Source organism: Candida oxycetoniae, assembly GCF_023343755.2.
Source record: "Candida oxycetoniae strain CBS 10844 chromosome Unknown scaffold35, whole genome shotgun sequence".
Taxonomy (NCBI): Eukaryota; Fungi; Ascomycota; class Pichiomycetes; order Serinales; family Debaryomycetaceae; genus Lodderomyces; species Lodderomyces oxycetoniae.
The window spans coordinates 102,655-130,035 of NW_026055462.1; the positions used below are offsets into that span (position 1 = coordinate 102,655).

The window sequence follows — 27,381 nt, forward strand, 5'->3', positions numbered from 1 at the left end:
TTCGTTTTGTGTTATGGAAATCTTTTTTCTCCAATTTAATTTTTCATTGACTTCCTTTTAAGCGAAGCAAGAGGAAGAAGAGGAAGAGCTAGAGGAAGAGCTTTAGTTTAGGGATGCCATTGGTTGTAGTTACAGGGTACCCGTGTTCGGGCAAGACTACTTGGGCCAAGCGATTGAAAAGTGAGTTAGAGCGGAGGATTTTGGCGGCCAAAGCTAATTCTGATCCTGGGTACAACTACAAGGTTACATACTATAGCGATGAGACATTTGGAATTACTCATGATGTTTATGGGGACTCAACTAAGGAAAAAATCGCGAGAGGCTCCCAGATATCTGCTGTTAAAAGAGACTTGTCTAAGAATAACATTGTTATATTGGATTCCATGGCGTATATCAAGGGGTTTCGATATCAGCTATATTGTGAATCAAAGGGAATGGCAACGTCGCATTGTGTATTGCACGTTATTGCCCCCTTGGATAAGTGCCTTGAATGGAATGCCAAAGTTGCTCAACAAGTACAATGGGACGTAGACATAATGAAACAGTTGCAAATGAGATACGAGGAGCCCAATAGGGACGCAAAGTGGGATTCACCTTTATTTGAAGTAACGCATATGGAAGGTGATTTATTGCCCATGGACGAAATTTGGAATGCATTGGTTTTGAAGAAAGCGCCTGTTCCAAACGCAGCAACCACAATCCAATCCACATCGGATAACTCCTTTTTACAAGAGTTGGATAGAAGAACCCATGAAGTGATTTCAACGGTGCTTCAGCAACAGCAACTCACGGGAGGACGAGTGCAGATAGATAAGGATCTAATTGTCACTATACCTATGGGGACGGCAAGCACAGCCCAACTACAGAGAATAAGAAGGTCGTTTATCAGCTTGAATCGAATGAGAACAATCGAGAGAGATCGAATAATACCTTTCTTTGTGGATTACCTTGATAGAAGCTTAAATAATGAAGATTAATAATGCACACCATCTGTTTGATCACCTTTATTAATCACCTTTCTTTGATGTTCACCTTTTTCTTTGATTTTTCCATTTAAAGTAGGTTTTCCCATTATTTGCAATTTTCTTCTTACTACCACTCTTCATCTTTTCTAGGTTTATCTGCATTATTTCCTCAACCTCTTTTAATTCTTTTTCCTTTGCTATCCTCCTTTGTAATAGTTTGTACTGTTTTAGCTTCTTCTCATCTGATTTGTCTTTTTGAGCACTGGAAACGCCTTGTGAAGAACCAACAATGGGAGTATTTGAAAATAGTTGTTCTCGACGAAGCCTGTTTTCCTTGTTATTTAATAATGCTTCATCGGTATCAAAATAGACATGTGGCTTGAAATCGGCCTGTTCCTTGTTAGAGTCGACAAAGATGGTGTGTTTCCCAGATCCTTGAAACAATTTCATCTCTTGTTCCTTTTTGATCTTGTTCAACTCTTGCATACGCATCGTTCGTATATAATTGATATCCTGAGTTTTCAATAATTTAACTTGGTCTACACTTAACGCTTCGTTCCCTCTGTCTGCAATTAAAATCCCCTTATCATCAGTTTTTCTCTTAGTCATAGCATGGAAGTACTCATCTGGGTTGTGTGACTTGGCCTTCTCCTTCAAAGCTTTTAAAGCTGCTTGTTTCTTGTGATAATCAGCAGCTCTTAGCTTATAATCCTTCTTTTTCTCAAGCAAACCATACCTGGCCCTGCTTGTCTTTTGAGACCTCTCCCTATGCTGTTTCTTCTGTACATTATGAACAAGTTTCGTCATACCTTTGTTCTACCAATAAATGCCGGTCTACAAAGCAAATAACTAAAAGGTTAATAGGGTATCTCTCATGAGATGAGCTGAATTTTTCAATACTTTTCAATTTCTTTTTCTTTTTCTTTTTTTTTTTTTCAACCAAACCTTTCAATCATTGAATTTCCTTTCCTTTATCAAGACTTTCAAAGATGATTCCAAGAGCAGTAGTTAAGGAAGTGGTAAAGTATAGTAGTCGAAGCTTGATATATAGAACATTCACCATTAGTAGGTGTATTAGAAATGGCGGACAAAGTGATACAGGTGACGAAGCATCTTCTATTCCTTGGTATTTAAGAACAGAAAATAGATCTCAAGCTGAAAACATTGTTGAATTGAAAACCTATGATTTTCCAGCAGATCTCCCCTCTAGGGTTCAAGAGATTTTAAAATTGTTAGAGGTTAAATATGGGTTGACTGATTTTAAAGTGTTTGATTTATCTTTACTTCCTGTAGATCATCCCAAGAGTGTGGAGAATCAATCTAGTGAACGGTATGTTATAATTGCTTCGGGAAAGTCTGAAAAACATATATATAAAGCTTCATACGATTTAAAGCAGCACATCAAAAACGAATACGGTTACCAGTCACAGATAGAAGGCATGGTTTCGAACTCTATCAGTCCTACAATGCGTAGACGACTAGCCAAGAGAGCGAGACAGGGGCCACCTGCTACGCATAAAACTTATGGAATTGAACCAAATACATGGGTAAGATGTGAGATTGGAGTTGATGGTGCAGTGGTGCATATTCTAAGTCCCGAGAGAAGAAAAGAATTGCAATTAGAGCAATTGTACCAAGAAAAGCAGGACCAGGATGATGTGCAAGAGCAAGATGTTACAGGGGGAGCAAGGATTGCAGCAGATACAACCTTAGATAAGGAAAGTATCTTTTATGGGTTGCGGAGAGGTTTTCATACGTCTACTCAAAAGTGCAAGTGCAGTAATGCTTCTGTTGATGCTGCTCAACACATGGACATGGACACGGACATGGACCTTGTTTACAATCAGCTATTGGGAGAGGAAAACACAGTAAACCTTAAAGGGTATAAAGAGAAATTTGATCTGCTTTTTGAAGCAAGCCCGGTACAGTTACTGTCCATTGACAAGAGATTCCAGTTCTATAGAGCTTTACATCTTGTGGATCCATCAGTTGCTTCTCTCGATTTAGTTGAGAGGATCTTGTTGGAAAAGTATGCCTCGTTTGAACTTGTCTCGCAACAAATTGATTGGAACTTGGAAATTGTAAATGACACTATAAAATATATGGAGTTGTTGGTGGATACACCAACAATAGGTATAAGCTCGGCCGAGAAACTTGACAAATTATCCCGGTTTATATCCAAAACGGCGACTTTTTTAACTGATGAAATTCACTTTTTTGCGGTGGAAAGATTTCAAGTGTTATTGTGGGCTTTAACTTGTGAGCAAAACACTTTTATAAATGCTTCTAAAATCAACTCGATAATTGAACTTGGAGGTGAAAATTTGGAAACGACAAAAAAAACTGCGATAATCAGTCAAAACGAGCAAGGAACTCGGGATGTAAGAGAAATGTTTCGTCGTATTAATTATGGCAAACGTGGTGCAATACCTCTTTGGTTAAGAGAACAGATGTTATTTACTTATGCCAACACGAGACACTGGAAGTACTTTTGGCGAGAATGGACCGGTTTAAGGCTCTCAATCAGTATCCCTTCTGAGTTTTTGCATTATTTCGTAAGAGTTATAATTCTCTTGTCAATCATTAACGACAAGATCGTATTAAGAGACTTTTTTGGAAAATTTTGGAATAATGCCAATGGTGTTTCCATCATTGGAGAATTTGAAAAGAATAACAAACTTTTCAATAGCGAGAATGAGAAATTGGCATTTAAAAAGGCTCTATTACTCATCTACAAAAACCATTGTAATAGCTTTTGGATACAAGATGCCTACGAATTCGCAAACCGTCTATAGAGTGTAAATTAAACTAACTAACAAATATAAATGAATAAATGAATGAATGAATGAATGAATGAATGAATGAATGAAAAATAAACAACGCGTTAAAAGACGCGCGTTGAAATCTGTCGATTGTTTTTCATTTTAATTTTTCAATACCATCTCTCTGAATTATAAAGAGTTTTACTCTTTGATGCACATGTCTATGTTGAAAGATAGAGCACTATGTGTTCAGACCTACTCGAAATAAAGCAAGAGATTAAGAATTGGGAGTACTCTTTTCGAAATGAAAATAAGAGACTACCGACAAAGGTGGATATTGATCAAAATTCTGAGATCAAAAAGTTATATTCCTTATACAAGTTGGTGAAACTGGGAAAACAAAAGGAAAAGAATAAACCTACTCGAGCGGCGCAATCTAAAGCAGCCACAAAAGACAAGGATGAAGTGCTATTAATTGAAATACCACCAACTCCGAAAGGTGAGCTCGGTCCAACTCCACAGGCAAACGGCCGGGTTCTTTCAATCTTTGACTTTAAGCTCACACCACCTGAGTCGTCACCTTTGAAATGTAAATCCAAATCCAGAACCACCAATACTGATACGTCAATTGAAGATTATCTTGCTGCAGAAAATGGCCATGCACCGATATCTCCCAATCCAAATCGGGGATTATCTTTTTCAACTCCGTCTAAGGTAATAGACCATGGCTCGCCAATAGCTCGAGCGACTCGTAACTCGAATTTTGTAGTAATGGAGACACCAAGGTATATGAAACCCAATTTTCAAACACCCACTTTTACAAAAAGTGTGAGCTTACCCGAATTTCTGGTTTCGCCCTCTCCGCTAAAGCCTCATAGAATGATGAGGAAATTGACTGAAGTTTACAAGACCTCGTTAAAGGAAGCACAAGATTTGAAATTGAGTAATGAAATAGATTTAGACTTGAAATTGAGTAATGAAATAGATTTAGACTTGAAATTGGGTAATGAAATAGATCCAAACTTGAAATTGGGTAATGAAATAGATCCAGGCTTGAAAATGGGAGAGGCAAACGAAAAGAGCGAGGAAGATGAGAAGAAGAAAGCTGGACAGGAAACAACCAGAGATGTACCACCACTTAATGACAAACAAAAGAAACAAAAGACACAAAAGAGGCAAACTAGAAGGGCAAAAATGGCACCGAGACCAAGTGAAATGGACCAAGCTTGTTTGGACAATATCAATATTCATGATACAATCATGAACTTGGAGAGAAAGGAGAAAATCGACTTGACAGCATATATCAATTCTGACAACGAGAATGCAGAGGAGAAGGACGAGGTGAAGGAGGGTGAAGATGACACTTTTAACGCCGCGCAAGGAAGCCCCATTAAGAGGACTAGAAAGCCAATAACTCAAAATTACAAGCGATTAAAAATCAACGACCCAAGATCACGACGTTTCAAGCAACGAATGAGAAGATAACTTTGATGACAATGAGAAATGAAGAATGAGAAGATAATTTTGATGGTGATGAGGAATGAAGAATGAGAAAATAACTTTGATGGTGATGAAGAATGAAAAACTCAAACTATGGCTGCTACTACCAAATCTATTGTATCGTCATTTTTTTCCAATTGAACTCTTGATCTGTCTTCTTTGGGACGCATTTCCCTATTAGTGTTGTTTGACTTATATATAGGTTTTTCCCATTTCCTCTTGTCAGCATCATAGTCCCAAACCGAGTTTCCATATTCTTCCATTTGCGACTTTTTTGATTTCTTCAACTCTTCAATTAATTGAAGCTCCTCCGAGGATACTTCTTCTTTTATAGGGATGTACTTCTCCACCATAGTAACTTTGCCATTTTTTATAACCATCTCGACTTGCTTTTCACCACGCTTGCTTCTTTCATCTTCTCTCGATTTCTCCTTGGCCATCCTTTGATGTCGCTTTAAATTCAAAGCTCTTTCCTCAGGAGATAACCACAATGATTGCGTAGGCATTTCAAAATCAGATGCATTGTCTATTATTCGAGTTCTCTCTTCACCAGTTTCTTGAAACCTGAGCAAAGTCGCCAACTTTTCTTGAGCCCTGCTCAAATCTTGATCGACTTGAGTAGTGTTGCTAGCACCATTTTCAGTTATCTGACTAGGTTCATCATTTTTCTTGTCCTTTTTTTCACGATTGCCTATAGCTTTTTCCGCCAACTGGAAAGCTCTATCCTGAGCTTCCCAGAACTTTTCTCCCGGTTTCATTTTCACTACAATCTTCTTCTTTTGCTTAGTTTGAGTCGTTGAACTTTTCTCTGCATTTTGAAAAGTCGTTGAACTTTTCTCTGCGTTTTGGGAAAGGTTCAATAAATCACTCTTCTCCTTGTTGAGTAACCGAACAATGGCATCCTTCTCTGTAGATGGTAATATATCCAGTCCGCAAAACGAGCACGGCTGTAAACCTTCTTTTGTGCAGATGATCTTGCCACAGTTTAAGCAATTTGGTGCAATCTCATATAGTGGGTGCCTTCTAGCCAAACAATTGCATACTCTTTTCCCCAGAGAACTACCTTGAAATGAACAAGAAGAAGAAGAAGATGATGATGATGGGCCACTTACTTCTAAGCTATTGAGTACAGACTCGATATCTGCCAATGCTATTAGCTTCTTTTTGTTTAATCTGTTTGGTACCAGTGCAGACACTGTGTCTTTCAGCTTTAATAACTGTGACGTTGTAATAGACTTTCTATCTGACATTCTTTACTAGCAATCAAAGCAGATAGATAGCCGCCCATATAGATTAGAAAAAAAAAAAAAAAAACCAATAGAATAATAATTATGACACTTTAGGCTTTTTGAAGTTTGGGCAAGTCCGCCGCATAACCAGGACTACATTGAGGATACCAACCCTTACCGTCATTAGAGCCTTGTTCCACATACTTGCCAACTCTTGACTCTCTTCCTCTGGTTGAGTCTATATAGTAAGCCTTTTATCTTACGTCAACAGTCACCCCAGTATTCAACCTCATCGCAAGATTTCGCGAGCGGAAAAACATTTCCAAATTGGAGCAAAGTCTTTATCATTTTAGCATGCTACTATACTCGAGCCAAATGCTGCACGGCCCACTTTTGGACTCGAACGAGATTAAACAAATGTACAAGGAGATTGCTGTGTTGAAGACCAGTATTCATGAGAGAAAGCTAGTGGTTAAGAATTTTTCTAATAAAATTGGGAAAAGAGTAGAAAGACAACGTCATATGAGAGTAGTTGTTGAGAAGGACTCCAACGGTATACCGCAGCAGTTTGTCACTGTTTACTCAAGAACTGGAACTTCATTGGTAAACATGAGACTATACAAACGGGAAGCGATGCGGCTAACACAAGAAGGTACGTATACAGAGGCAGATGTTGAAAATGTAGGCGTTAAAAACGCAGGTGTCAAATGTGTAGGCGTTAAAAACGCAGATGTTGAAGAAGCAATTATGAGACAAATTAAGATGAGAATTTTTAGGAACAAGAGGTTAAATGATCACTGCGATAGGGTCAGTATCAATAACGTGAAATACAGTGTGGCTCAAAATGGGAGGTTCCTTCTTCCCTTGGGTTATAATGGTACTAATGAACAAGCAGTTGGTGAAATAGTTTGGAACGGCGAAATATATAGAAGGACAAAGGGTGGGAATTACAAGATACACGGTGAAAAGACGCCAAAAATAAGAGAAGGATGTAGGTACTTTACAAGAACAGGGATATGCAGTAAAGGTTTAAAATGCAAGTATTTACATGAACAGTCAAAGGTTAAGATTTGTTCCTTTTTCTTGAATAACAAGTGCACAATGCCCAACTGTTTATTGTCGCATACGCCAAATAGCCACAATACTCCGTTGTGCCGGTACAATTTGGTTAATAAATGTCACAATTCACAGTGTAAGTATATGCATACTGTACCTGAATACTATGATGACCCGAGATACGAGATCTGGACATGTAGACCATTTGCTTTGGGATCATGGTGTTCAAGAGGTAAGAACTGTCCTTTTCTACATTTGTTGAATTGTCCTGATTTTGAGGAGGATAACGTTTGTCCGAGGGGCCATGAATGCACGTTGAATCATGTATTTACATTAAGGACCCAGAAATCAATTAGCACGCGTTTTAATGTATATATCCGTGAAAAGAAAAATGAAGAGGAGGAGGGGGAGGAGCAGGAGCAGGAGCAGGAGCAGGAGGGAATGCAGGGGGTGCAGGGGGTGCAGAAGAAAGAGCAAGAGGAGAAGGAGGTTGTTCTGGTTCCGAAAATCATAATCAATAGCTATAACGTTGATCCGAGTATGTTGTTCATGTATGAAAACACACATGGATTAAACCACTTTATCGATGAAAAGGGGACGCAAGCCAATAATGAATATGAGCCAGCGCCTTCTACGCAATTATTAATTGAGGTTTCTTCTGATTACTCTGACGATGACGAGTAAAGTGTAAAGCAATCCATGAGCAGTAAGTAAAGCAATCCATGAGCAGTAAAGTGAGAGATGTCTTGTACTAGTATAATAGTTTGTATCTATATAGATATTCCTAAACAGTGGAGCAGCAGTAGAACCTATAGAGTGTGCCCTTGTTGAGATTAAGTTGAGATCAAGTAGAGAATAACAGGGTATTTTCTGTGTAGACTTGTTGAGATCAAGTGTCGATTTAAAGGTGTATCGGAGTGTTCCACTATCGAGCGAAGCGAGATAGTGTCGGTGTCAGCTACAAAGTACTGCTCCACTATCGAGCGAAGCGAGATAGTGTCGGTGGCAGCTACAAAGTGTCGGTGGCAGCTACAGAGTACTGCTCTATATCTCGCATTGTGTCGGCGACAGCTACAGAGTACTGCTCCATATCTCGCTTTGCTCGATAGTGTTGGTGGCAGCTACAGAGTACTGCTCTATATTTCGCATTGCTCGATAGTGTTGGTGTATTGGTATTAGGTGGTGTTGAGTAGATGCGAATTATTATTAGGTAATGAGATGTAGAGGTTAGGGTGTAGAGGTGTAGAGATGTAGAGGGGAGGTAAAGAGGTGTAGTTGATTAGAGGTACTATTATTAGGTAGTGTGGTATATCGGTGTAGTTGATTAGAGGTGTACTAGTATTAGGTACTAGTATTAGGTAGTGTGGTATATCGGTGTGCTCCACTATCTCGCTCTGCTCGATAGTGGGGCATACTGACTACACCTAATACAAGTAGAGTCTTGCAGAGGTTGAGTTTAGGTGTCAAATAGAGGTGTCAAGTTGAGATGTCAGGTAGGGACTACTCTGTGTAGTCTTTTAAGGTCAAGTAGAGTCTTTTAAGGTCAAGTAGAGTCTTTTAAGGTCAAGTAGAGTCTTTTAAGGTCAAGTAGAGTCTTTTAAGGTCAAGTAGAGTCTTTTAAGGTCAAGTAGAGTCTTTTAAGGTCAAGTAGAGTCTTTTAGAGGTTGGGTAGTCTATTAGAGGTCAAGTAGATACTACTCTATGTAGTTTTTTAGAGGTCAAGTAGAGTCTATTAATGGTCAAATAAAGGTGTCAAATAAAGATTTCTCTGTGTCTTCTTTTAAAAGTCAGGTAGAGGTGTCAGGTAGAGGTGTCAAATAGAGGTGTCAAGTAGAGGTGTCAAGTAGAGGCCATCTGTGTAGTCTTTTACAGGTTGAGTAGAGCCTTTTAAAGGTTTAGTAGAGGTGTCAAGTAGAGGTGTCAAGTAGAGACTTTTTAGTGTAGTCTTTTAAGGTTGAGTAGACACGCGTTTAATCTATCTACTATCGACTAGACTCGTTTCACTTGTCTAGTCTCTCTCCACAAATAGAGTCTATCAAAGATCAAGCAGAGGTGTAAAGGCCATTTGAGTAGTCTATTAAGGGTTTAGTAGTCTATTAAAGGTTGAGTAGTCTATTAAAGGTTGAGTAGTCTATTAAAGGTTGAGTAGTCTATTAAAGGTTGAGTAGTCTATTAAAGGTTGAGTAGTCTATTAAAGGTTGAGTAGTCTATTAAAGGTTGTCAAGAGGTGTAACCTCAAGTCACTTCTAGAGCCATAAAGTGTTGCAAAAAAATCTGTATACACAAACTCGAAAATTTGTAAACCACCAAAATTACAACACATTTGTGGATTAAGCGCCACCTCTCTTTTTTCTCCCCCCTCCTGTCAAGTTGCCCCAACAACAACAACAGACAACAGACAACAGACAAGAGGAAAGTGAGTTTTTAGCAATATTTTTTCCCCCCCCATAACATGTCCCGGTTCAATTCTTATCCTTCAGACTGTGACTCACCTCCAAGGAACTTAACCGTCCATTCGTACCATCACAACTATCAATCGATAAGTAATTTAGGTAATGGAAGCTTTGGAACAGTGGAATTGGTCAAGGTAAAGTTTCAAAAGTTGGATTTGTTGATGTCGCATGCAGATAAACAAGGCACTTTGCTATATCCACTTGAAGATTCAAAGATAAACAATTCCAACCTCGTCGCTATTAAAACCATGAAGAAGAAACTCCCGCTCTTGCAGGACTATTCAAAAGTCAAGGAAGTCAAGTTTATCCTAACTGTCCCCTCCCACCCTTGTTTAGTTCAAATTTATGAGATTTTCATTGACGATTTAAATTACCAATTGCACATTTCCATGGAGGCGCTTAATCAAAACTTGTACCAACTCATTAGATCCCGAAGAAACATGAAGTTTTCGCCAATAACTTTGAAAAGTATCTTGGCACAGTTGCTTTGCGCGCTCAAACATATACATAACAACCAATACTTCCACCGTGACGTGAAACCTGAAAACATCTTGATTATACCAACTTTGCATTTCTATGGCTCAAAGGATCTAGTCCCGCCATATAGGAAAAATGACAACTTTATTGTCAAACTTGGTGATTACGGATTAGCAAGACACGTATCAAACCTCAGAACTTATACCGCTTATGTGTCCACGAGGTGGTATAGGTCTCCCGAGATTCTATTGAGGCAAAAATGGTATTCTTGCCCAATTGATATATGGGCTTTTGGCGCAGTAGCTGCAGAAATTGTCAATTTCGCTCCATTGTTCCCAGGTTCAAACGAACTAGACCAGATTTGGAGGATTCTTAAAGCACTAGGATCACCAATGATACCCGAGTCAAGTAGCCTCAACTCAAATTACATAATTCCCTTGGGTGGATATTGGAGCGAAGCTTCGCATTTGGCTAACAAATTGGGCGTAGATTTGCCAATGGAGCCAGGTACTAGCATAGCAGAAATTGTTCATAGCCCCAATGACACTTCGGTATACGATGTGATCCAAGCTTGCTTGTTATGGGACCCATTGGCAAGACCCGACGCTACTGAATTAGGCCGTATGTCGTATTTCAAAGAATCCGTTCAATTGATAGACAACAATTTCGAAAAAGAATCAGCAGCATTCGGTTCTTCATCTAATAACAAATGTTCCGAAATGATCCCCAATTCTCCAAGCAGAAAGAAATTGCTTGGAGCTAGACACGGAGGAGTTGACATGACTCTAAATAATAGCGAGACACCTGATATTGAAAATAGTTATGAAAATTATTTCCAAGAATATTTTTCTCAAATTGCTAAAGATGATGGTAGTTCCCATGTAAACGAGAACGACGGCTATTATGCATGGTATAATTACGGTGAAGATTTTCGCAACGATAAGAGCAGAGAACCACGAAATAGTATTGCTTTAAATTTACAACAAATGAATTTAGAGAATGAAAATGAGAAAAAAGGTTCACTAACAACTTTATCATTGGAAAGCGAAGATGTAATGAACTTGTAATTGGGTATGAAAGAAGAGGGGAGCTTGTTACATTTCCCCACAGAAAGAAAGGAAAAAAAAAAAAAAAAAAAGAAAGAACAAAGAAAAGAAAATACAAAAATAGAGGTGGTTAATAAAAGGGAAAAACTAGACCTCGAGTCGTTGGCTTTTCTACCAAAATATTTTTTTTTTTCCTTCTATTATTACTCGTTTTAGGAGGGAAAACACCAAAGGGGGGGAAGAGAGAAAATAAAAGTGATCCAAGTGAATTTTGTATAAATAAATAGCCTATTGGTTATTTGTAATCAATAATGTATAATTTGCTTTAACCAGGGTGAAAAAAGAAGAGATAAAGAGAAAGAGATAAAAAGAGAGAGAAAGAGAAAGAGAGAGAGAGAGAGAGTGTGTGTGTGTGTGTCTATTTATGAAAAATGTGTATTTCAATTGCTACTACAGGACACCCTGATTATCCATTTATACTTTTATCAAATAGAGATGAATATTTTAAGCGACCCACTATGCCTGCCCATTTCCGGCCATCAAATGGGGATACAAAATTGTTATCGCCCTTGGATTTAGCACGGCCAGAACATGGGACGTGGATTGGTGTTACTACGAGTGGAAAAGTCGCTGTTTTGGTGAATTACCGTGATGTGGATACTGAGTGTACGTATAATGTAAAAGGAGAAAAATAAAGAAATGCTTTACAATACTAACTACTTTTTGCCAAATTGCTTGTTTTCTTTTTGGCCCTTTTTTTTTGTTACAGATAATATGAAGGAGACTTCAAGAGGAGTGTTGCCATTGAACTTCCTATGTTCAAATGATTCAGACGAGGAATGGAAGAAGAGACTAATGTCAAAGATGCAAAGTGGTACTAGTGATGTTGATTTTAAAAAGATTGGTGGTTTCACATTACTATATGGAAGTTTGAAAATTGACCCGAAAACAAATAGGATAGACCATTTAAATATTTTGAGTAATCGTGGTCACTATGGCAAAGTTTTCGAATCCCATAGTAGTAGTGAAGAAGATGAACATTGTTCCCATTATGATGATGATGATGAAATTGCTTCAAAGTCGACTTTTGGATTATCCAATTCGCTATATAATGAGCCGTGGAAAAAAGTGTATTTAGGAGAGGATTTGGTAAAGAGAATGATTTCAAGATCTATTGAGCAAGGCAACTGGACTGAAAATCGTTTGGTTGAAGAGTGTTTTAGTATTTTAAGTCAAAATACATATAAACAATCCATTGCAGATCAAGATGATTATGATTTAAAGTTATTGGAGTTGAGAAACTCTATATTCGTACCACCAATAGACTTGGGAGGAGAAAATAGTACATGTGTTTCAATTGGCAAGTACTATGGTACGAGAACACAAACGGTGATACTTCTAGATAAATGCGGCTATTTGCATTATTATGAAAAAAACTTGCATAGCTCAGACATTGAGCAGCTTGATAAACCACAAATTGTATCACACTACAAATTCAGTATATTCGACGACAGTCAGGATGGAAAACTGAACATGAACATGAAAAAATCAATGTAATGCTTTTAAAGTCTTTTTCTTTTCTTTTTTTTTTTTTTTCCTTTTTGGTAATTGCATTTATGTATAGTGAAAGAAGTAATAAGTTTGTACTGTACGATATTGTCGATGGTATCGGTGGCAACTAGTGTGCTCCGCTATCTCGCTGTGCTTGATATCCTTTTCTAACTTGCTTGGTGACTTTATATTTTTTTTCTTCTTTTTTTTTTTTGTTTGCAATCTAATCTGATTCACCAAATTGATTTTGATATTCGTTTGCAAACTTTGATAACAGGAAAAGGTAACTGATCTTTATTGCTCTTTTTCTTCCTTTCTTCTTCCCCCTTTATCGATATAGACTCTTAGATATGTCAATTGAAAGCTCTGCAAGTGATGTTGCAGCTGCAATCTACCATAAAATATCAACAATCCCCGATAGCAATGATATTTTAATTATGATTCCGGGAAATCCTGGATTAGTCGAATACTACATACCATACCTCAATCTCATCCAAGATTCTATTGCGCAATTTGAAATATTTTGTATTGGATATTTAGGATTTGTGAAGGAGTCGACTCAGCAGCTGCAGAGGACATATAGTGTTCAAGAACAAATTGACCATAAATATACCATTATCAAACAAATTGTTACTCAACATAAACAAGTAGAACCAAGCCTGAGACTGAAACCACCTAGTCTTTATTTTTTATCACATTCCTTAGGTTCGTTCATAATACAACGTACAATATTGAAACTTTTCCAAGACGAAGAGCTTGCTGGTAGATTTGAGATTAAATTCAATGGAATGATTACACCCACTATATATGATATTGCTGGTTCTGAATCAGGAAGTAAATTTGTCAAGATGATGCAATGGGGGCTTCCGTTTGTTGGAGTTGCGGCAACTCTAAGTATGTTGGCATCATATATCCCCATTGGCATTCAAGAATGGATCTTGAACTGGCATTTCCGGGATATAAAAGAAGATACTATTGTTGATACAGGTATTGGGACAAACTATGGATTAGACAATCTGATTAATGCAACTATCCAATTCATCAATTCGCCTATTGCAATAAAACAATGCCTATGTATGGCCAAAGACGAAATGGAAGTTATTGATAAACTGGATTTAGTCAATGATTGGTTTTTCAGTAATAGCAATAAACAAGCTAGATTTAAAAACTGGATATTTTTTGCACAAAATGACCATTGGGTTTCTCAAGATACAAGGAATTATTTGTTGGGAAAATATAAAGTTGGGCAAGATAATACAGGGCCCAATTTTTTCGAAATTTGTCAAAATAGAGAAAGACCAATAATGCATGCTTTTTGTATTAATCAAAGTGAGGAGTTTGCAAATATTACAATTGATAGGTTGAAGAAATTGTGTAGAGAATTGCACTAGTGTAATTCTCTACACTTGGATATTAGATACAAACAACGGAAGCAAAAAAAAGTGTAAATCATATACCATACAATTCTATATACTATATACAATTGTTATACATATACACAGTAGTTAACATTTACTATTTAATACTTAGATTCTTCAAGTTGCACAAAAAAGAAAAACCCAATTTAGACTCGTATTTATAATATGACTCAGAGTCATCGTCTAGTCATCTTCTTGTATATGTATTTTTGGATGTGGTTCTATTTTTTTTTTCTTTTTTTTTTTCCCACCTTCGCATATAGTTTGGGTTTGATTAGCCAAACTATGAACAGATATTGCAATTAATACTACTGCCTTCACATACTTTCTCACTCTCTGGAATTGTAGTGGATTGGCATGAAAGTTTATAAAAGGTGCTGTTTTGTACGTTATCGATTTTTTTTTCCCATTCCTTTTCTACAAGGATGAGTAGCAGTGTTATTAATGATAATAGTATTTCCGATGAAGGAGAAGAGTCAAGACTTAAGGGGCTTTCAATAGAAGAAAACTATATTGAGCACCAAGAACAACATTTTACTGAGGAAGAAAAAATCCAACTTGATAGGATTTATATGAAACTCGACTTTCGTATTATACCGGCATTATGGTGCTTATATTTCCTAACCTCATTTGGATCCAGTTGCTATGGCTTAACTTTAACTATGAATTCTGAAAATGGACACTCGTTGATCCAATCTTTGCATCTTACGTCCAAGCACACATCTACTGCATCAGCATTATACTATGTTGGTTATATTATATTTGATGTTCCCATGAACTTGATTATGACTAAAGTAAGTCCGCAATCATGGTTAGCTAGAATTGTTATGACTGTAGGGTTGGTCTATACTTGTTATAGTGCAGTTCAAAAAGCAGGAGCATTGATTGCTTTGCGGCTTATTAGTGGTGTAGTTGGCGCAGGAACCTGGCCAGGTATGAGTTATTATATATCATTATGGTATCCCAATGATAGATCAACTAGAAGAATTGGGTATTACTTTACGGCGGCACAAATCTCGGCAGCTGTTGCTGGTTTGGTGAGTGCTGGTTTCCAAAAAATTGATGGAAATAGAGGCTATTATGGGTGGCAATGGATGTATATGTGTTATGGAGTTATTACCATAACCGTGGGGATTTCGTTACTTTGGTGGTTACCCGATCGGCCCTTTAAACTTGATATGTATAATGGTGATGGTGATGGTGGTGATGGTGATGGTAAAAGGGGCAAGTTGAAGAAGTATTACAATAAAATTTTCACGCCAAACCATCCATTACATCAAGAGGATAAGGCTTTACATAAGAGAGATTTGGAACATCGGTATAAACTACTTGTATGGGGTTGGAGAGACATTGTTGCAATAATTAGAGATTTGAGAACTTGGCCTTTGGTTATTATGTATTTTGGAGTAGTTGGTACTGGCTTTGGCTTGGCGGTATTTGGATCAACAATTATCAAGACAAACAATCCAAGTTTGACTTCGATTCAAGTCTCCTTGTTGTATGCGCCAATTTGGCTTTTTGATTTAGCGGGTATATTAGTAATTACACCATTTGCTGATAAGTTCAAGAGAATTAGACCATTTATATTTAGTGGTGCATGTGTTATCATTATAGTTGGAATGATTGTGACTACGTTTGCAAAAGACTCTTGGGCGAAATATGGTGGATTGTTGATTGCTGGATTTGGACTTGGTCCAACTGTGCCGATTTGTATGTCATGGTCAGCGGAAATTTTCCAGCCCGAATATGGCGATGTTGGCACTGCAGTTAGTGCAGCATTAGTTAGTGGGTTGGGTAATTTGGGTTCAGTTACAGCAACATATGCCTTGTATAGTGGTTGGCCAGCTGATAAGGCGAGATTGTATCGTAATTCGAATATGATGTTGGTGTTGATGTTGGGAGTTAGTATTGTGGCATCGGGGGTATGTTATTTGATTAATAAGGTGCACTATCGAACGACACTATCGAGCGGAGCGAGATAGTGGAGCACATTGACTAATGACAATATCGACACTATCGAGCGACACTATCGAGCGGAGCGAGATAGTGGAGCACATTAACTAATGACAATATCGACACTATCGAGCGACACTATCGAGCGGAGCGAGATAGTGGAGCACATTAACTAATGACAATATCGACACTATCGAGCGGAGCGAGATAGTGGAGCACACTGACTAGCTATGTGATGATACTAGAGAAGAGGGATCCTACTAGAGAAGAGGGAGAAGAGAGAGTAGATACAGACTATTTTGCTCTGGTTGATAGTCTATTATAGTGATACTAAACAATACTTGTGATAATTATTATAGGTACAAACAACCTATTTTAAATGATTTTGATACTAATTATAGATACTGGACAACTTATCATAGATAATACTTTTAATGCTAATTATAGATATCAGACTACTTTTAATAGATACAACTTATCATAGACTACTTATGATACTTATTATAGACTACTTATGATACGTAAATAATATATATTTACTCAATAGATTCTAAATTATATTTCTCTACCCTTTTATCGTTTTAGACTATCAAGTATAGCGAGATAGTTTGTATCTACTCTCTCTTCTCCCTCTTCTCTAGTACGATATTTATCTACTATTATAGATACTAAATACTTTTTGCATATAGATACTACTGTCTTACTTGGCGACACTATGGAGCAGCAGACTAGCAGCGACAGCTGTATCTATATGCAAAGTATAAATACTGTCATATCGTCACTATCGAGCGAAACGAGATTGTGGACCAGCATTGACTAGTGAGGATAGTGTTGGTAGTGCCATTAGTCAATGTGCTCCACTATCTCGCTCATCTCGATAGTGTCGCTCGATAGTGTCGCTCACAAAAAGCATGACCCCCTAAAATGTATAAAATAGGAGTAAGACAAAAAAAAAATGACTATATTTTCCTTAACAGTATAATGTTTCACTAGTAAGGACTATACACGGAGTTTCTACTATACTCAACCTATTAGTACAAGGCTGAGTTGCACTTTGTAGATTACACGTGACTAATAATATTCCAGCATTGACTAGTGACGATAGTGTTTTTTGCATATTGCCGATACTATTGAGCAGAGCGAGATAGAGGCTAGATGTGAATTTCGTGACATGATGTTTTCTATGTCGGTTGAAAATTTTGTGTTGATAGGGGTTTAATAATACTTATCGTTTTTCAATATTACAAATGTGGTAATAAATAATTTTTTTCTCGGGTTAGTCATTACACACACAACACTATCGAGCGAAGCGAGATAGTGTTGAAGCATTGACTATCGAGCAAAGCGAAATAGTGACGATAACGACACTCTGCTCGATAGTGACGATAACGACACTCTGCTCGATAGTGACACTCTGCTTGATAGTGACGATAGTGACACTCTGCTTGATAGTCGAGCCGGGATAATCGTATGCATAATTATGAATATGACAGTATTTATATGTAAAAATTTTGCATATAAATTTGTCTCAGCACCCAGCACACACTAATAAATTTGTCGGTTGCAGTCAGTGTTGCTCGATTGTGTCACTAGTCATTTGGTGCTCCACTATCGAGCAGAGTGAGATAGTGTCACTCGATAGTGTCACTAGTCATTTCGAGCTCCACTATCTCGCTCCGTTCGATAGTGTCACTGTCTTTTCTTTTTCAGTGCGACTAATCAGTAAAAATACTTTTAAACAAAGCACGTTTAGAACAAAGCACATTTGAATAAAGCACATTTGAATAAAGCACGTTTGAATAAAGCACGTTTGAATAAAGCACGCTTTTTGTCTACTCTTTTTGTCTCTATACTTTTGAGCCTAGTTTAACCAAGGCTCTAACTTTACAATGAAGAATTTTCTCTTTGAAAATCCTCTACAACCCTTTACAACCATTTAATCTCTACAACCCTCTACAACCATTTAATCTCTACAACCCTCTACAACCATCTATTACCCTCTACAACCTCTTTACAAGTCAATGCTCCACTATCTCGCGCTGCTCGATAGTGTCGATAGTATCGATAGTGTCGGCAGCTAGTCAATGCTGCTCCACTATCTCGCTCCGCTCGATAGTGTCCAGTCGATAGTGTCATTTCTGCTGCCAATTTTCATGATCCTCCTAAATTTTGTTTGTATTTTATTTTCTTTTTTCTTTTGCCTTTTCTTTTTTACAACCAAAATTTGTTTTACTATTCAGCTATTAAGACCCCATAAGAATAACCAGTAATTTAGGTCAAGTATTCTTTGAGAAACCCGTTTGGGAGAAGAGAGAGACTTATATCACATAGTGATACTGAGAAACAACTACATTATACGGGGTTTTGGGGCGCTACAATGGAGTCGATCTCGTTGACATTTACTCATGAAGATAAATCCAATCATTCACTTTATAAGTTGTGGAAGTTAACAAATGATCTACTGTATATAACGTGCAACAAGTTGTCAACTACAGAGAGGTTAAATAACCGGTCATGGAGACTTCTTAACCAGCGTATATTGAAGTTGAAAACTGATCCCGCTCTTGTTTGTGAGGCCGATTTAAACGATTTGTTTAAAGAGAATCCAATAGTCTCGAAGCCAAAGCAATCTCAGTATATGCGCAATAGACCCTCCTTGTTTAGTCATTCGTCAAATCTAAGTGTTTATCATGCTAGAACGGGAACCACCGGTGGTGATGTTGCTGGATCGCAATATTTTTCAAATTACAATGATTTAATTTTCCAAAATGGCACTGAGAAGGAGAAGGAGAAGGAGAAGGAGAAGGAGAAGGTAAAGGAGAAGGAGAAGGAAAAGGTAAAGGAAAAAAAAAAGGAGCTTGACCAGGAGCTTGAGAAGGAGCTTGAGAAGGAGCTTGACCAGGAGCTTGACCAGGAGCTTGACCAGGAGCTTGACCACCACGATAACTGCTCATCAGATGCATCGAAATCATCACAAATGTCAAGCAAACAACATTCAGAAACCAATTTTCAAACAAAAACACTGCCATTCAAATCAAACAAAGATCAAACGTCACCGCGGCATCTCCATCAATATCATAAACCCGACCTAATCAGGGAAACTAACTTAAACCGAGAGGTTTCAATTAAGCAACAATCTCCATCTGATCGTGTATCATCAATCCATTCAACAACTACTAAATTAGAGCAACCAGAAATACAGCGACAAAATTCATTATTCAGCAATTTCATCCTCAAGGACAAATCCACAGAGACAAATGCATCTAATTCTGAGAAGCAGATGAACAACTCAATTTCATTCATAGTAGACGATTCATTGTCAAGTATCCATAGCGAAGTGGAAAAGAAGGAGAATTCAAACGTGAAAATGGAGGACAATGAAAAGGAGGAAGAAGACAACAAACACAACAAAGACGACATAGACTACAACGACGACATAGACGACGAAGAAGAAGATGACGACGACGACGACGACGAGGGTTACCTGTCGACAGATATATCTGAAGACAGTGATATAGACGATATGGAAAACGAAGAACACGAAAAATCCATGGAAAATGAAACTTGTGAACCACTAGAAAAAGAGGATAATGAGAGCGAGTGGGTATCCGTCAGTTCTAGTTCACTCAATTCAAGCACCCCTTCAAGTAAAAGGCAACCACTTTGTTTCCCAAAAGTTCAACCACCACTTTCTGCAGATTCAATAGGCTCAACCGAAACCATGTCCTACATAGAAAACAATAGAACGCATTCGACACCCATAGCAGAGAAACCTAAATCACTACTATCTGGCTTGTTTTACAACGAGTCAATGCATTCGGTATCGGCACCTGTTCCACCTTCAGACTCTGTGAAAAAGCCCAAATTAATAAGATCAAGTACTACCGGGGTAACAACGATTGATTTAGAAACAAAACGCCCATCAATCATATTTAATCAAAAGTATCCGTCGTTAACCGATATCCCACAATTGGTTAAAAGAACAAATTCTCTTTTAGGTGCACAATCAGCGGCATCTTTTAGAGACCATAATCACCAATACCAACACCACCATCAAATGAGCAACTTTTCCAATGAAATTCCACCGGAACTTCACAAGAAACAAACAAGTATAGTAGGAATATCTGATATTAATGTGTCCAAAGTCCCTAAAGACAAGGCTGCAACCGATGAAGAGCACGAATTATTATCTACTAGTTTGAACAAATTATCCCGATCAATGTCTCAACATTCTTTGATCAGCTTGATTTCCAAATCATCTTTGAACTTGAGTCGACTTTACATATCTTCGAAAAACAAACATAAGACCGAGCACACTGAAGATGCAGAGGCTAAACACTATAATCATAACGAGGCGATTTCAAGAAAAGAACAACGAGAAGAAGAGCATATGCCACTGCAGCAACGTATGTCGCCAAATGAGCCTATTCACAAGCACTCACCAAGCTCATTGACCTCTTCTTCGTCAATTCTAATACATTCAGCAAAATCATCAAGTACACCACCGCCTCATATGGGACCTGTCCCTAAAATAGTTACCACCGATACAGATTTGGAAAAGGACTTGTTTTCAAATGAAGAGCTTAGTCTGTCACTAAAGGAATCGCTAATAATTGATAATAAATTGGGTAAAATAGCAATGCCCGACAAACTATTAATTAGAAAGAATCCAGCTGATGCAACTATTGTCATTGGAGAAGAAGAAGATTATGATGATTACTACGCTAAAGGTTGGTAAAAGAGAACAATTACAAGAAGGTCCCCCTTTAGTTCTTTTTCTGTTCTTTTTTTTTTGTTTTTTTTTCCCCTTCTTTTTTTTTTTTTTTTTTTTTTTTTTTTTTTTTTTTTTTTTAAAAAAAATACTATTTAACATAATTTTAAGTTTTCCTTTACTCTTTAACAAGGATAGATGCTGCACCCATACCAGTACCGATACACATTGAAGTTAAACCGATTTCTCCAGCTTTCAACAACCTTAAAATGGTAGCATACTGTCTTGCTCCAGTGACACCTAAAGGATGGCCCAAGGCAATAGCACCACCATTCTTGTTTAATTTCTCTGCTGGAACATTACACTGTTCAGCACTGTAAAGACACTGAGCAGCAAAAGCTTCATTAATTTCAAAAACATCAATGTCGTCAACACTCAAACCTGTTCGTGACAAAACTTCAGGAATAGCAAAAGCTGGACCAACTCCCATAATTTCAGGTGGCACACCAACGGAGCTACAAGCAACGAATTTGGCAACAATTGGATATCCTTTCTTTTCGGCCAAGGATCTCTTCATCAACAAAACTGCTGCTGCACCATCACTGATTTGTGAAGCATTACCGGCAGTTGTAGTACCTCCAAAAGCTGGTTTCAATTTGCCCAAACCTTCTGCATCGACACCTTTCCTTGGACCTTCATCGGTATCAACAACAATCTCTTTTTCAGTAATGTTTCCATCTTGATCTTCTGTTCTAATAATAGATCTAATTGGTAAAATTTCATCTTTAAAACTACCTTTGGCAATAGCTTGTTCGGCCTTCTTGTATGAGTTTGCACTAAACTCGTCTTGAACTTTTCTATCGATATTGTATTTTTTGGCAACATTTTCATTAGTGATACCCATTGGAACCAAACAGCTAGAAACAACTTCTTCTGCACCGTCTGCTAAATGAGGGTCCATTTGAGGCATAGCTTTTTTGTAATTTTGAGACATGCTCTCCACACCACCACCAATACCACACTCAATTTCACCAACAGCAATCTTATTGGCAATATCTGAAATGGCCATTAAACCTGAGGAACAGAATCGATTTATAGCAATGAAACCACTTGTATAAGGAATACCGGCAGCCAAACAAGCACCACGGTGTTCCATGGCACCAATACCTTGATTCAAAACGTTACCCATGGCAACATCTTCAATCAAGCTGGGATCAACTTTGGTTTTGGCTAAAAATTGTTTTAAAAATTCAGTCAAGATAAATTCACTCTTGACACTTTTGAAGCCTCCTTTGAAACCTTTTCCAACAGCTGTTCTATAAGCTCCAACAATGACCACGTCATTGGGATTTTTTTTGAGGATCTGTTCTTTACCTTTAGCACTGACTGGGTTGAGTTGCATTGTGTGAATATGTATTTTTCAAGAGTCAAGAGAAAGGAGGGGGGAGTAAGAAAAAAAAAATATGGTTATGGGCAAGAAAAAAGAAAAAGGGTAATTTAAAAAGGGCAAATCTGATCAAATATATTTATATCTGATTCTTATGCTTGTGAATTTTATACAAAATCTGGAGTAACAAAAAAAAAAAAAAGAGAGCTTGACTGATTGATTAATTAGGAGTAAATTTCCCTTTTTTTTCTTTTTCTTTTTTTTTTTTGGAGAAGAGAAAAAGAAGCTTCAACCCCACATAAAATGGAAAAACTACATAAGGAAGGGGGAGATCTCTTAAAGTTGGTGGCAGCAAGTCCTAATGGCGAGTCCTAAGAAAGCGAGAGTCACTAAACCTTATGAGACGGGGAAGAGGGGGGAGTTTGTCCTAATCCTTTTCCATTTGCTTTTTCCCCGTTTTGACGTTTCCGTGTTTGAATATAGTAATATATACCTATTTCTAACAACTTTTTTGTCATTATTGTCTCTCTACCGAGGTCAATTTGAGGTCAAATTTTTTTTTTCGGTGAAAAAAAAAATTGACCTCTTGTCCACTCCCGAAATTGTATTATGTAATTCTTTACATCACTGTTACATAATACACCTGTGTTTTATTACATAATTGCATAAATCATAAATGTTACGCTCTAAAACCTTGAACTAATCAGTAAAGAATATATTGTTCCTAGTAACAGAGAAAACTCAATCAATCAAAAAAACAGAGATGTCCTCTACAACTAATTCTTCAGCTCTTGAATCCCCGGACCAGACCACCTTTCAATATGCAAATGAATGTGATTTGGAAATACACTGCTCTCCATTCGGGTTAAGTGGTCTCTATATAAGACTAGGAGGCACAAATATCATGGGTATAGGTTCCACAATGGGATTGATAACGGGGAGCACAAAGGGATTAATACACTATAATAATAGTAACGATTTTATTGACAAGAAGTTTAAACTATATATTGTCGTGGAGGATTCTAATCTCCGTATCGATTTTACCGCGATTAAAGAAGAAGGAGGAGCTGCCAAAGGCGGCATCGATGGAAAAGAAGAAGAACAACAACAAGAACAAGAAGAAAACAATAATGAAGAGGAGGAAGTACAAGAGTTGCCGACACTAATTTTCAAAGGTCCTTGTCCCGAAGGAAGACCCGATAATATAGAACCATTTATAGGAATTTTCTCATTTGAAAGAGAAACGGTATAGAAAGGAAGAGATGAACAGTATGCATTTTTGAATTATCAGTAAAACAGCCTTGCATTTTTTTTTTTCCTCTTCTTCTTCTTCTTCTCTTTCTATCTTTATTCTTTCTTTCTTTCGGGTAGCGTTTTTATCGTAAATTGCCCACTTTCAATCCATATGTCCTTCATAACAAAAGCCACAAAGGCTAAACGAGCGAGTGTAGCCTGTAACACTTGCAGAGAAAGCAAGTTGAAATGTTTAAACAACTCCGATCTATCTAGTTGTCAAAGATGCAAGAGTTTGAAAATTAAGTGCACGTATACTTTGAAGACATCACAGTATAAGAGAAGGACGTTGAGACAAAAACAAAAGGTCAATGTACCACCACCACCACCACCGTTTCAGAAGGTGAAATTACCGGATAAGAACCTAATCATCGAGGTTGTTATGATATTTTTTGAAAATCAGTATAAGGGGATTTTCCCCATTTTTCATAAACCTTCTTTTGTATCATTTTTAAGATCAGACTTGTTTGATCCAAATACTTTTATTGATATTCCACCACCAAATCTAACTCCTTTGCAACCGGACCCTGTAACCCTTTTAGCTGTGCTTGCACTTTGCTCTCGACTACATCCAGAATTACCAAAGTTGTATGGTACGTTCAGTGAGTCCCTGGCGCATGTTTTTCAACCTACATATAACCATGTTCCAGGTACAGACTCTGCATCCAATGCTTCAAACTACTTTGGCTGGCATGCAAGAAGACTTCTTTCGGATAGATTTGATAACCCATCTCTCAGTAGGATTCAAGCATTATGTGTGTTGAGTAGCCACGAGTGGGGGGAAGGAAATGCATTTAGAAGTTACATGTACTGTGGAATTGCAGCTAGGATGGCCATGGTATTGGGTTTAGATGAGGAGGAGGAAGAAGAAGAAGAAGAGGAGAACGGGAAGGAGGATGGGGAGAAGAAGGAAGCAAATAAGGAAAACGATTTACAGCTGATACACTTTTTGGAGAAGGAGATACGAAGACGAGTTATGTGGAGTGTTTACATGATGGATAGGTGTAATGCCAGTGGTAGGCGCAGCCGGTCGTGTTTATCGTTAAAAGACATTCACATTCGACTTCCGTGTGATGAAAAGAGCTTTATATTTGGAACCGGAGTAGAGCAATGCTTTAGGGACGATGTTGGAAGATTTATTAAAGAAAGGGATGTTAGAAGATTGTCCCAAGTTTCATGCTGTGGGTTCAAGTTGTATTTATTTGAGTCTTGGAGAAATATTTCAAAGTGGGTTGGTGAAACTGGTGCGAAGCTTGAGTTGATGGCGCCATGGGATGAAAAATCGCCATATTATCAATATTCAAAAGAACTAGATTTATTTGAGGAGAATTTACCCAAGGACTTAAAGTTTGACGCTTTGGATGCCCACATTGCAAACGGTCTGGCAATAGATTTTGCTTATTTCCATGGCCTATTCTTTTTGAGTAGGATTTTTTTATGCCGAGAGTATTTCTATTCCTCGCCGGATTCATTACCTCCTAACTGGTGGAAAGAGCAAGCGACTAAACTATTTGATAGCTTGGACAAGTTGGATCTTATTACAAAGAGTTTAAAGCCTATAAATCTTATGGTCATTGCGCCATTTACGGGATTTCAAGTGTTTACCACTGGCGCAACAAGCTTATATATTGCAGTGTATCCCAGTAAGATTCTAAAGATGTACTTTGGAGGAGATGTTTCTAGAAAATATTTGAAAATGGCAGAGAGTTCGTTAGAAACATTAAAGAGCTGGCTGGCATCCTGGGGATTGGGTAAGAAATGGATAGAAACTTTGAAAAAACTAAAGGAGATGTTTGCTAAGGTATCTGATGTTCAAGATGATGAGTTACGACATAAGATGCATGATTATGGGAACATTGAACCAAGAGTAAAAGCCGCTAAAGAAACTACAACCGGAAGCGAGACATTAGATTTTATGAATAATTTAAATTTGGGGAACATATTTCCAGATTGGAGTGATGCAATGAATGTACAGTAGAAACTTACAAAAAGAGTAGGACTGTAAACAAAGTCAAGACTATAAGGTATCCCGGGTTGAATGTCATTGCCTTTGAATCGATAATAATGTTTCTTTTTACTATTGTAGTGGGAACCACTGTTGTGGTGACGGTAGTATAGCTTGTGACGCGAACTATTGAAGGTGCTACTGCTGCTGCTGTTGTTGTTGTTGGTTGTGCATCGAAGAGTCCAAACCAGTTGAACGAGGATGTTGTAGATGTAGTAGTTGGGAGAAGAGTAATAGCTGACGGTGTTGGTGTCGCCACTGTTGCTGAAATAGAGCCAAATAAGTTTGTTAGCCAACCCCAGAATCCACCTGATGTAGTGGTAGTGGTGGTAGTCGAAGTAGTATAAGTACTTGCAGAAGCGGTACTAAATGTGCCAACAGAGACCGAAATGGTAAAAGTGTTTAAAGTTGCAAAAGTGAAAGGTGCAGATGGTTCAGGAACAACAGATGGTTCAGGAACAACAGATGGTTCAGGAACAACAGATGGCTCGGGAACAACAGATGGCTCAGGAACAACAGATGATTGAGATTGAAATTCAGGTGGAGAGTAAGATCCAGCCAAAGCATTGTTGATATCTTCAAGAAAGTCACGTGGCGCTGAAGATATATCCCAGACGGAGACACCGCCAAAACAAGGGTCGTTTTTAATGCTAGCAACTGTGTTTTGTACCATAGACACATCCGCATACCCCGAACCAGCGGAAGATGAAGAGCCTGGAATACCCAAGTACAATTTTGTCTTTTTTCCTGACGCATATTGGGACCAGGTTTGCCAGTTGAATTGTTTGTCAATTGAGCAGTAGTTGTTGTAGAATTGGATAAATGCGAAATCCAACTCCACCTGGCTAAGCAAGTCACCCACGGACTCATCAGGGTACGGGCATTGAGGAGCCGCTGATAGATAGTATTGTTTTGAAGATTTAGCAAAGTGGCTTCTAAGTTGTTTTGCCAAAGCAACGTATCCAGTTTGAATTTTGTTTTCAATATCGAAATCAAATCCGTCAATAACAGCATCATCAAAGGGACGTTCAGTATCAGTGCCTTCTCCAAACATGTTCCATAAAACATCTGCAAATTGCTGGGCTTGTGAGTCAGAAGAAAATCCATAACTTCCTGATTCTCCTCCCAATGACAACAAGATTTTCTTTCCTTGTTGCTGACAGGACTTGATATCATTGCCTATTTGCGAGCAGTGCAAAAGACCATCACCGAACGTTTGGGAACATTGATTAGCAAAATTTAAATCAAGAGAGGGAAAATTGTTTAAAAAGGCCAATATGATGATATCTGCCGGTGACAGTGAACAATAATCACCTAATGACTGCTGATTCCGACCAGCATTCTGTCCCCAATAAGCTGCTATATTAGACCCCAAAGAAAAACGAAGTAAAAGGAGCGTAATGAGAAAAATCATTCTCTTTGGTGGATGTTTTCTCTCCCCACTGTGTCTGTATATCAACGGAAATTCATTGCCTATTATATGAAAGATGAACTTATTGAATACTACCCCAGTTTCAGAATCTCTCTTTTTTTTTTTTTTTTTTTTTTTTTTTTTTTTTTTTTTTTTTTTTTTTT

General features: G+C 37.8%; 14 protein-coding genes across 14 annotated transcripts; 10 read left to right on the forward strand and 4 right to left on the reverse strand. All coding sequences in view use genetic code 12, as the record gives it.

Moving 5' to 3' along the window:
• Positions 1–113: 113 nt before the first annotated feature.
• On the forward strand, positions 114–977 carry KTI12 (Kti12p; the record flags this gene model as incomplete). The annotated part of the gene is made up of 1 exon (XM_049324760.1): positions 114–977. The coding sequence occupies one exon, from the start codon at positions 114–116 to the stop codon at positions 975–977; it is 864 nt and encodes a 287-aa protein (XP_049179540.1).
• Positions 978–1,028: 51 nt separating this feature from the next.
• On the reverse strand, positions 1,029–1,772 carry KGF56_003429 (rRNA-processing protein; the record flags this gene model as incomplete). The annotated part of the gene is made up of 1 exon (XM_049324761.1): positions 1,029–1,772. One exon carries the CDS (start codon positions 1,770–1,772, stop codon positions 1,029–1,031), a length of 744 nt encoding a protein of 247 aa, XP_049179541.1.
• Positions 1,773–1,954: 182 nt separating this feature from the next.
• KGF56_003430 (uncharacterized protein) lies at positions 1,955–3,760 on the forward strand (the record flags this gene model as incomplete). Its single annotated transcript, XM_049324762.1, has 1 exon — positions 1,955–3,760. One exon carries the CDS (start codon positions 1,955–1,957, stop codon positions 3,758–3,760), a length of 1,806 nt encoding a protein of 601 aa, XP_049179542.1.
• Positions 3,761–3,970: 210 nt separating this feature from the next.
• Positions 3,971–5,212, forward strand: KGF56_003431 (uncharacterized protein; the record flags this gene model as incomplete). Its single annotated transcript, XM_049324763.1, has 1 exon — positions 3,971–5,212. The coding sequence occupies one exon, from the start codon at positions 3,971–3,973 to the stop codon at positions 5,210–5,212; it is 1,242 nt and encodes a 413-aa protein (XP_049179543.1).
• A 101-nt stretch (positions 5,213–5,313) lies between these two features.
• On the reverse strand, positions 5,314–6,477 carry KGF56_003432 (uncharacterized protein; the record flags this gene model as incomplete). The annotated part of the gene is made up of 1 exon (XM_049324764.1): positions 5,314–6,477. The coding sequence occupies one exon, from the start codon at positions 6,475–6,477 to the stop codon at positions 5,314–5,316; it is 1,164 nt and encodes a 387-aa protein (XP_049179544.1).
• Positions 6,478–6,831: 354 nt separating this feature from the next.
• Positions 6,832–8,196, forward strand: KGF56_003433 (uncharacterized protein; the record flags this gene model as incomplete). The annotated part of the gene is made up of 1 exon (XM_049324765.1): positions 6,832–8,196. The coding sequence occupies one exon, from the start codon at positions 6,832–6,834 to the stop codon at positions 8,194–8,196; it is 1,365 nt and encodes a 454-aa protein (XP_049179545.1).
• Positions 8,197–9,964: 1,768 nt separating this feature from the next.
• Positions 9,965–11,509, forward strand: IME2 (protein kinase; the record flags this gene model as incomplete). The annotated part of the gene is made up of 1 exon (XM_049324767.1): positions 9,965–11,509. One exon carries the CDS (start codon positions 9,965–9,967, stop codon positions 11,507–11,509), a length of 1,545 nt encoding a protein of 514 aa, XP_049179546.1.
• A 497-nt stretch (positions 11,510–12,006) lies between these two features.
• On the forward strand, positions 12,007–13,045 carry KGF56_003435 (uncharacterized protein; the record flags this gene model as incomplete). Its single annotated transcript, XM_049324768.1, has 2 exons — positions 12,007–12,154; positions 12,258–13,045. 2 exons carry the CDS (start codon positions 12,007–12,009, stop codon positions 13,043–13,045), a joined length of 936 nt encoding a protein of 311 aa, XP_049179547.1.
• A 344-nt stretch (positions 13,046–13,389) lies between these two features.
• On the forward strand, positions 13,390–14,430 carry KGF56_003436 (uncharacterized protein; the record flags this gene model as incomplete). The annotated part of the gene is made up of 1 exon (XM_049324769.1): positions 13,390–14,430. The coding sequence occupies one exon, from the start codon at positions 13,390–13,392 to the stop codon at positions 14,428–14,430; it is 1,041 nt and encodes a 346-aa protein (XP_049179548.1).
• A 452-nt stretch (positions 14,431–14,882) lies between these two features.
• KGF56_003437 (uncharacterized protein) lies at positions 14,883–21,148 on the forward strand (the record flags this gene model as incomplete). The annotated part of the gene is made up of 3 exons (XM_049324770.1): positions 14,883–16,379; positions 17,756–17,878; positions 18,686–21,148. 3 exons carry the CDS (start codon positions 14,883–14,885, stop codon positions 21,146–21,148), a joined length of 4,083 nt encoding a protein of 1,360 aa, XP_049179549.1.
• A 151-nt stretch (positions 21,149–21,299) lies between these two features.
• On the reverse strand, positions 21,300–22,523 carry POT1 (acetyl-CoA C-acyltransferase; the record flags this gene model as incomplete). The annotated part of the gene is made up of 1 exon (XM_049324771.1): positions 21,300–22,523. The coding sequence occupies one exon, from the start codon at positions 22,521–22,523 to the stop codon at positions 21,300–21,302; it is 1,224 nt and encodes a 407-aa protein (XP_049179550.1).
• Positions 22,524–23,271: 748 nt separating this feature from the next.
• On the forward strand, positions 23,272–23,760 carry KGF56_003439 (uncharacterized protein; the record flags this gene model as incomplete). Its single annotated transcript, XM_049324772.1, has 1 exon — positions 23,272–23,760. One exon carries the CDS (start codon positions 23,272–23,274, stop codon positions 23,758–23,760), a length of 489 nt encoding a protein of 162 aa, XP_049179551.1.
• A 153-nt stretch (positions 23,761–23,913) lies between these two features.
• On the forward strand, positions 23,914–25,779 carry ZCF38 (Zcf38p; the record flags this gene model as incomplete). Its single annotated transcript, XM_049324773.1, has 1 exon — positions 23,914–25,779. One exon carries the CDS (start codon positions 23,914–23,916, stop codon positions 25,777–25,779), a length of 1,866 nt encoding a protein of 621 aa, XP_049179552.1.
• A 4-nt stretch (positions 25,780–25,783) lies between these two features.
• On the reverse strand, positions 25,784–27,220 carry CHT1 (Cht1p; the record flags this gene model as incomplete). The annotated part of the gene is made up of 1 exon (XM_049324774.1): positions 25,784–27,220. The coding sequence occupies one exon, from the start codon at positions 27,218–27,220 to the stop codon at positions 25,784–25,786; it is 1,437 nt and encodes a 478-aa protein (XP_049179553.1).
• Between the last annotated feature and the right edge of the window lie 161 nt (positions 27,221–27,381).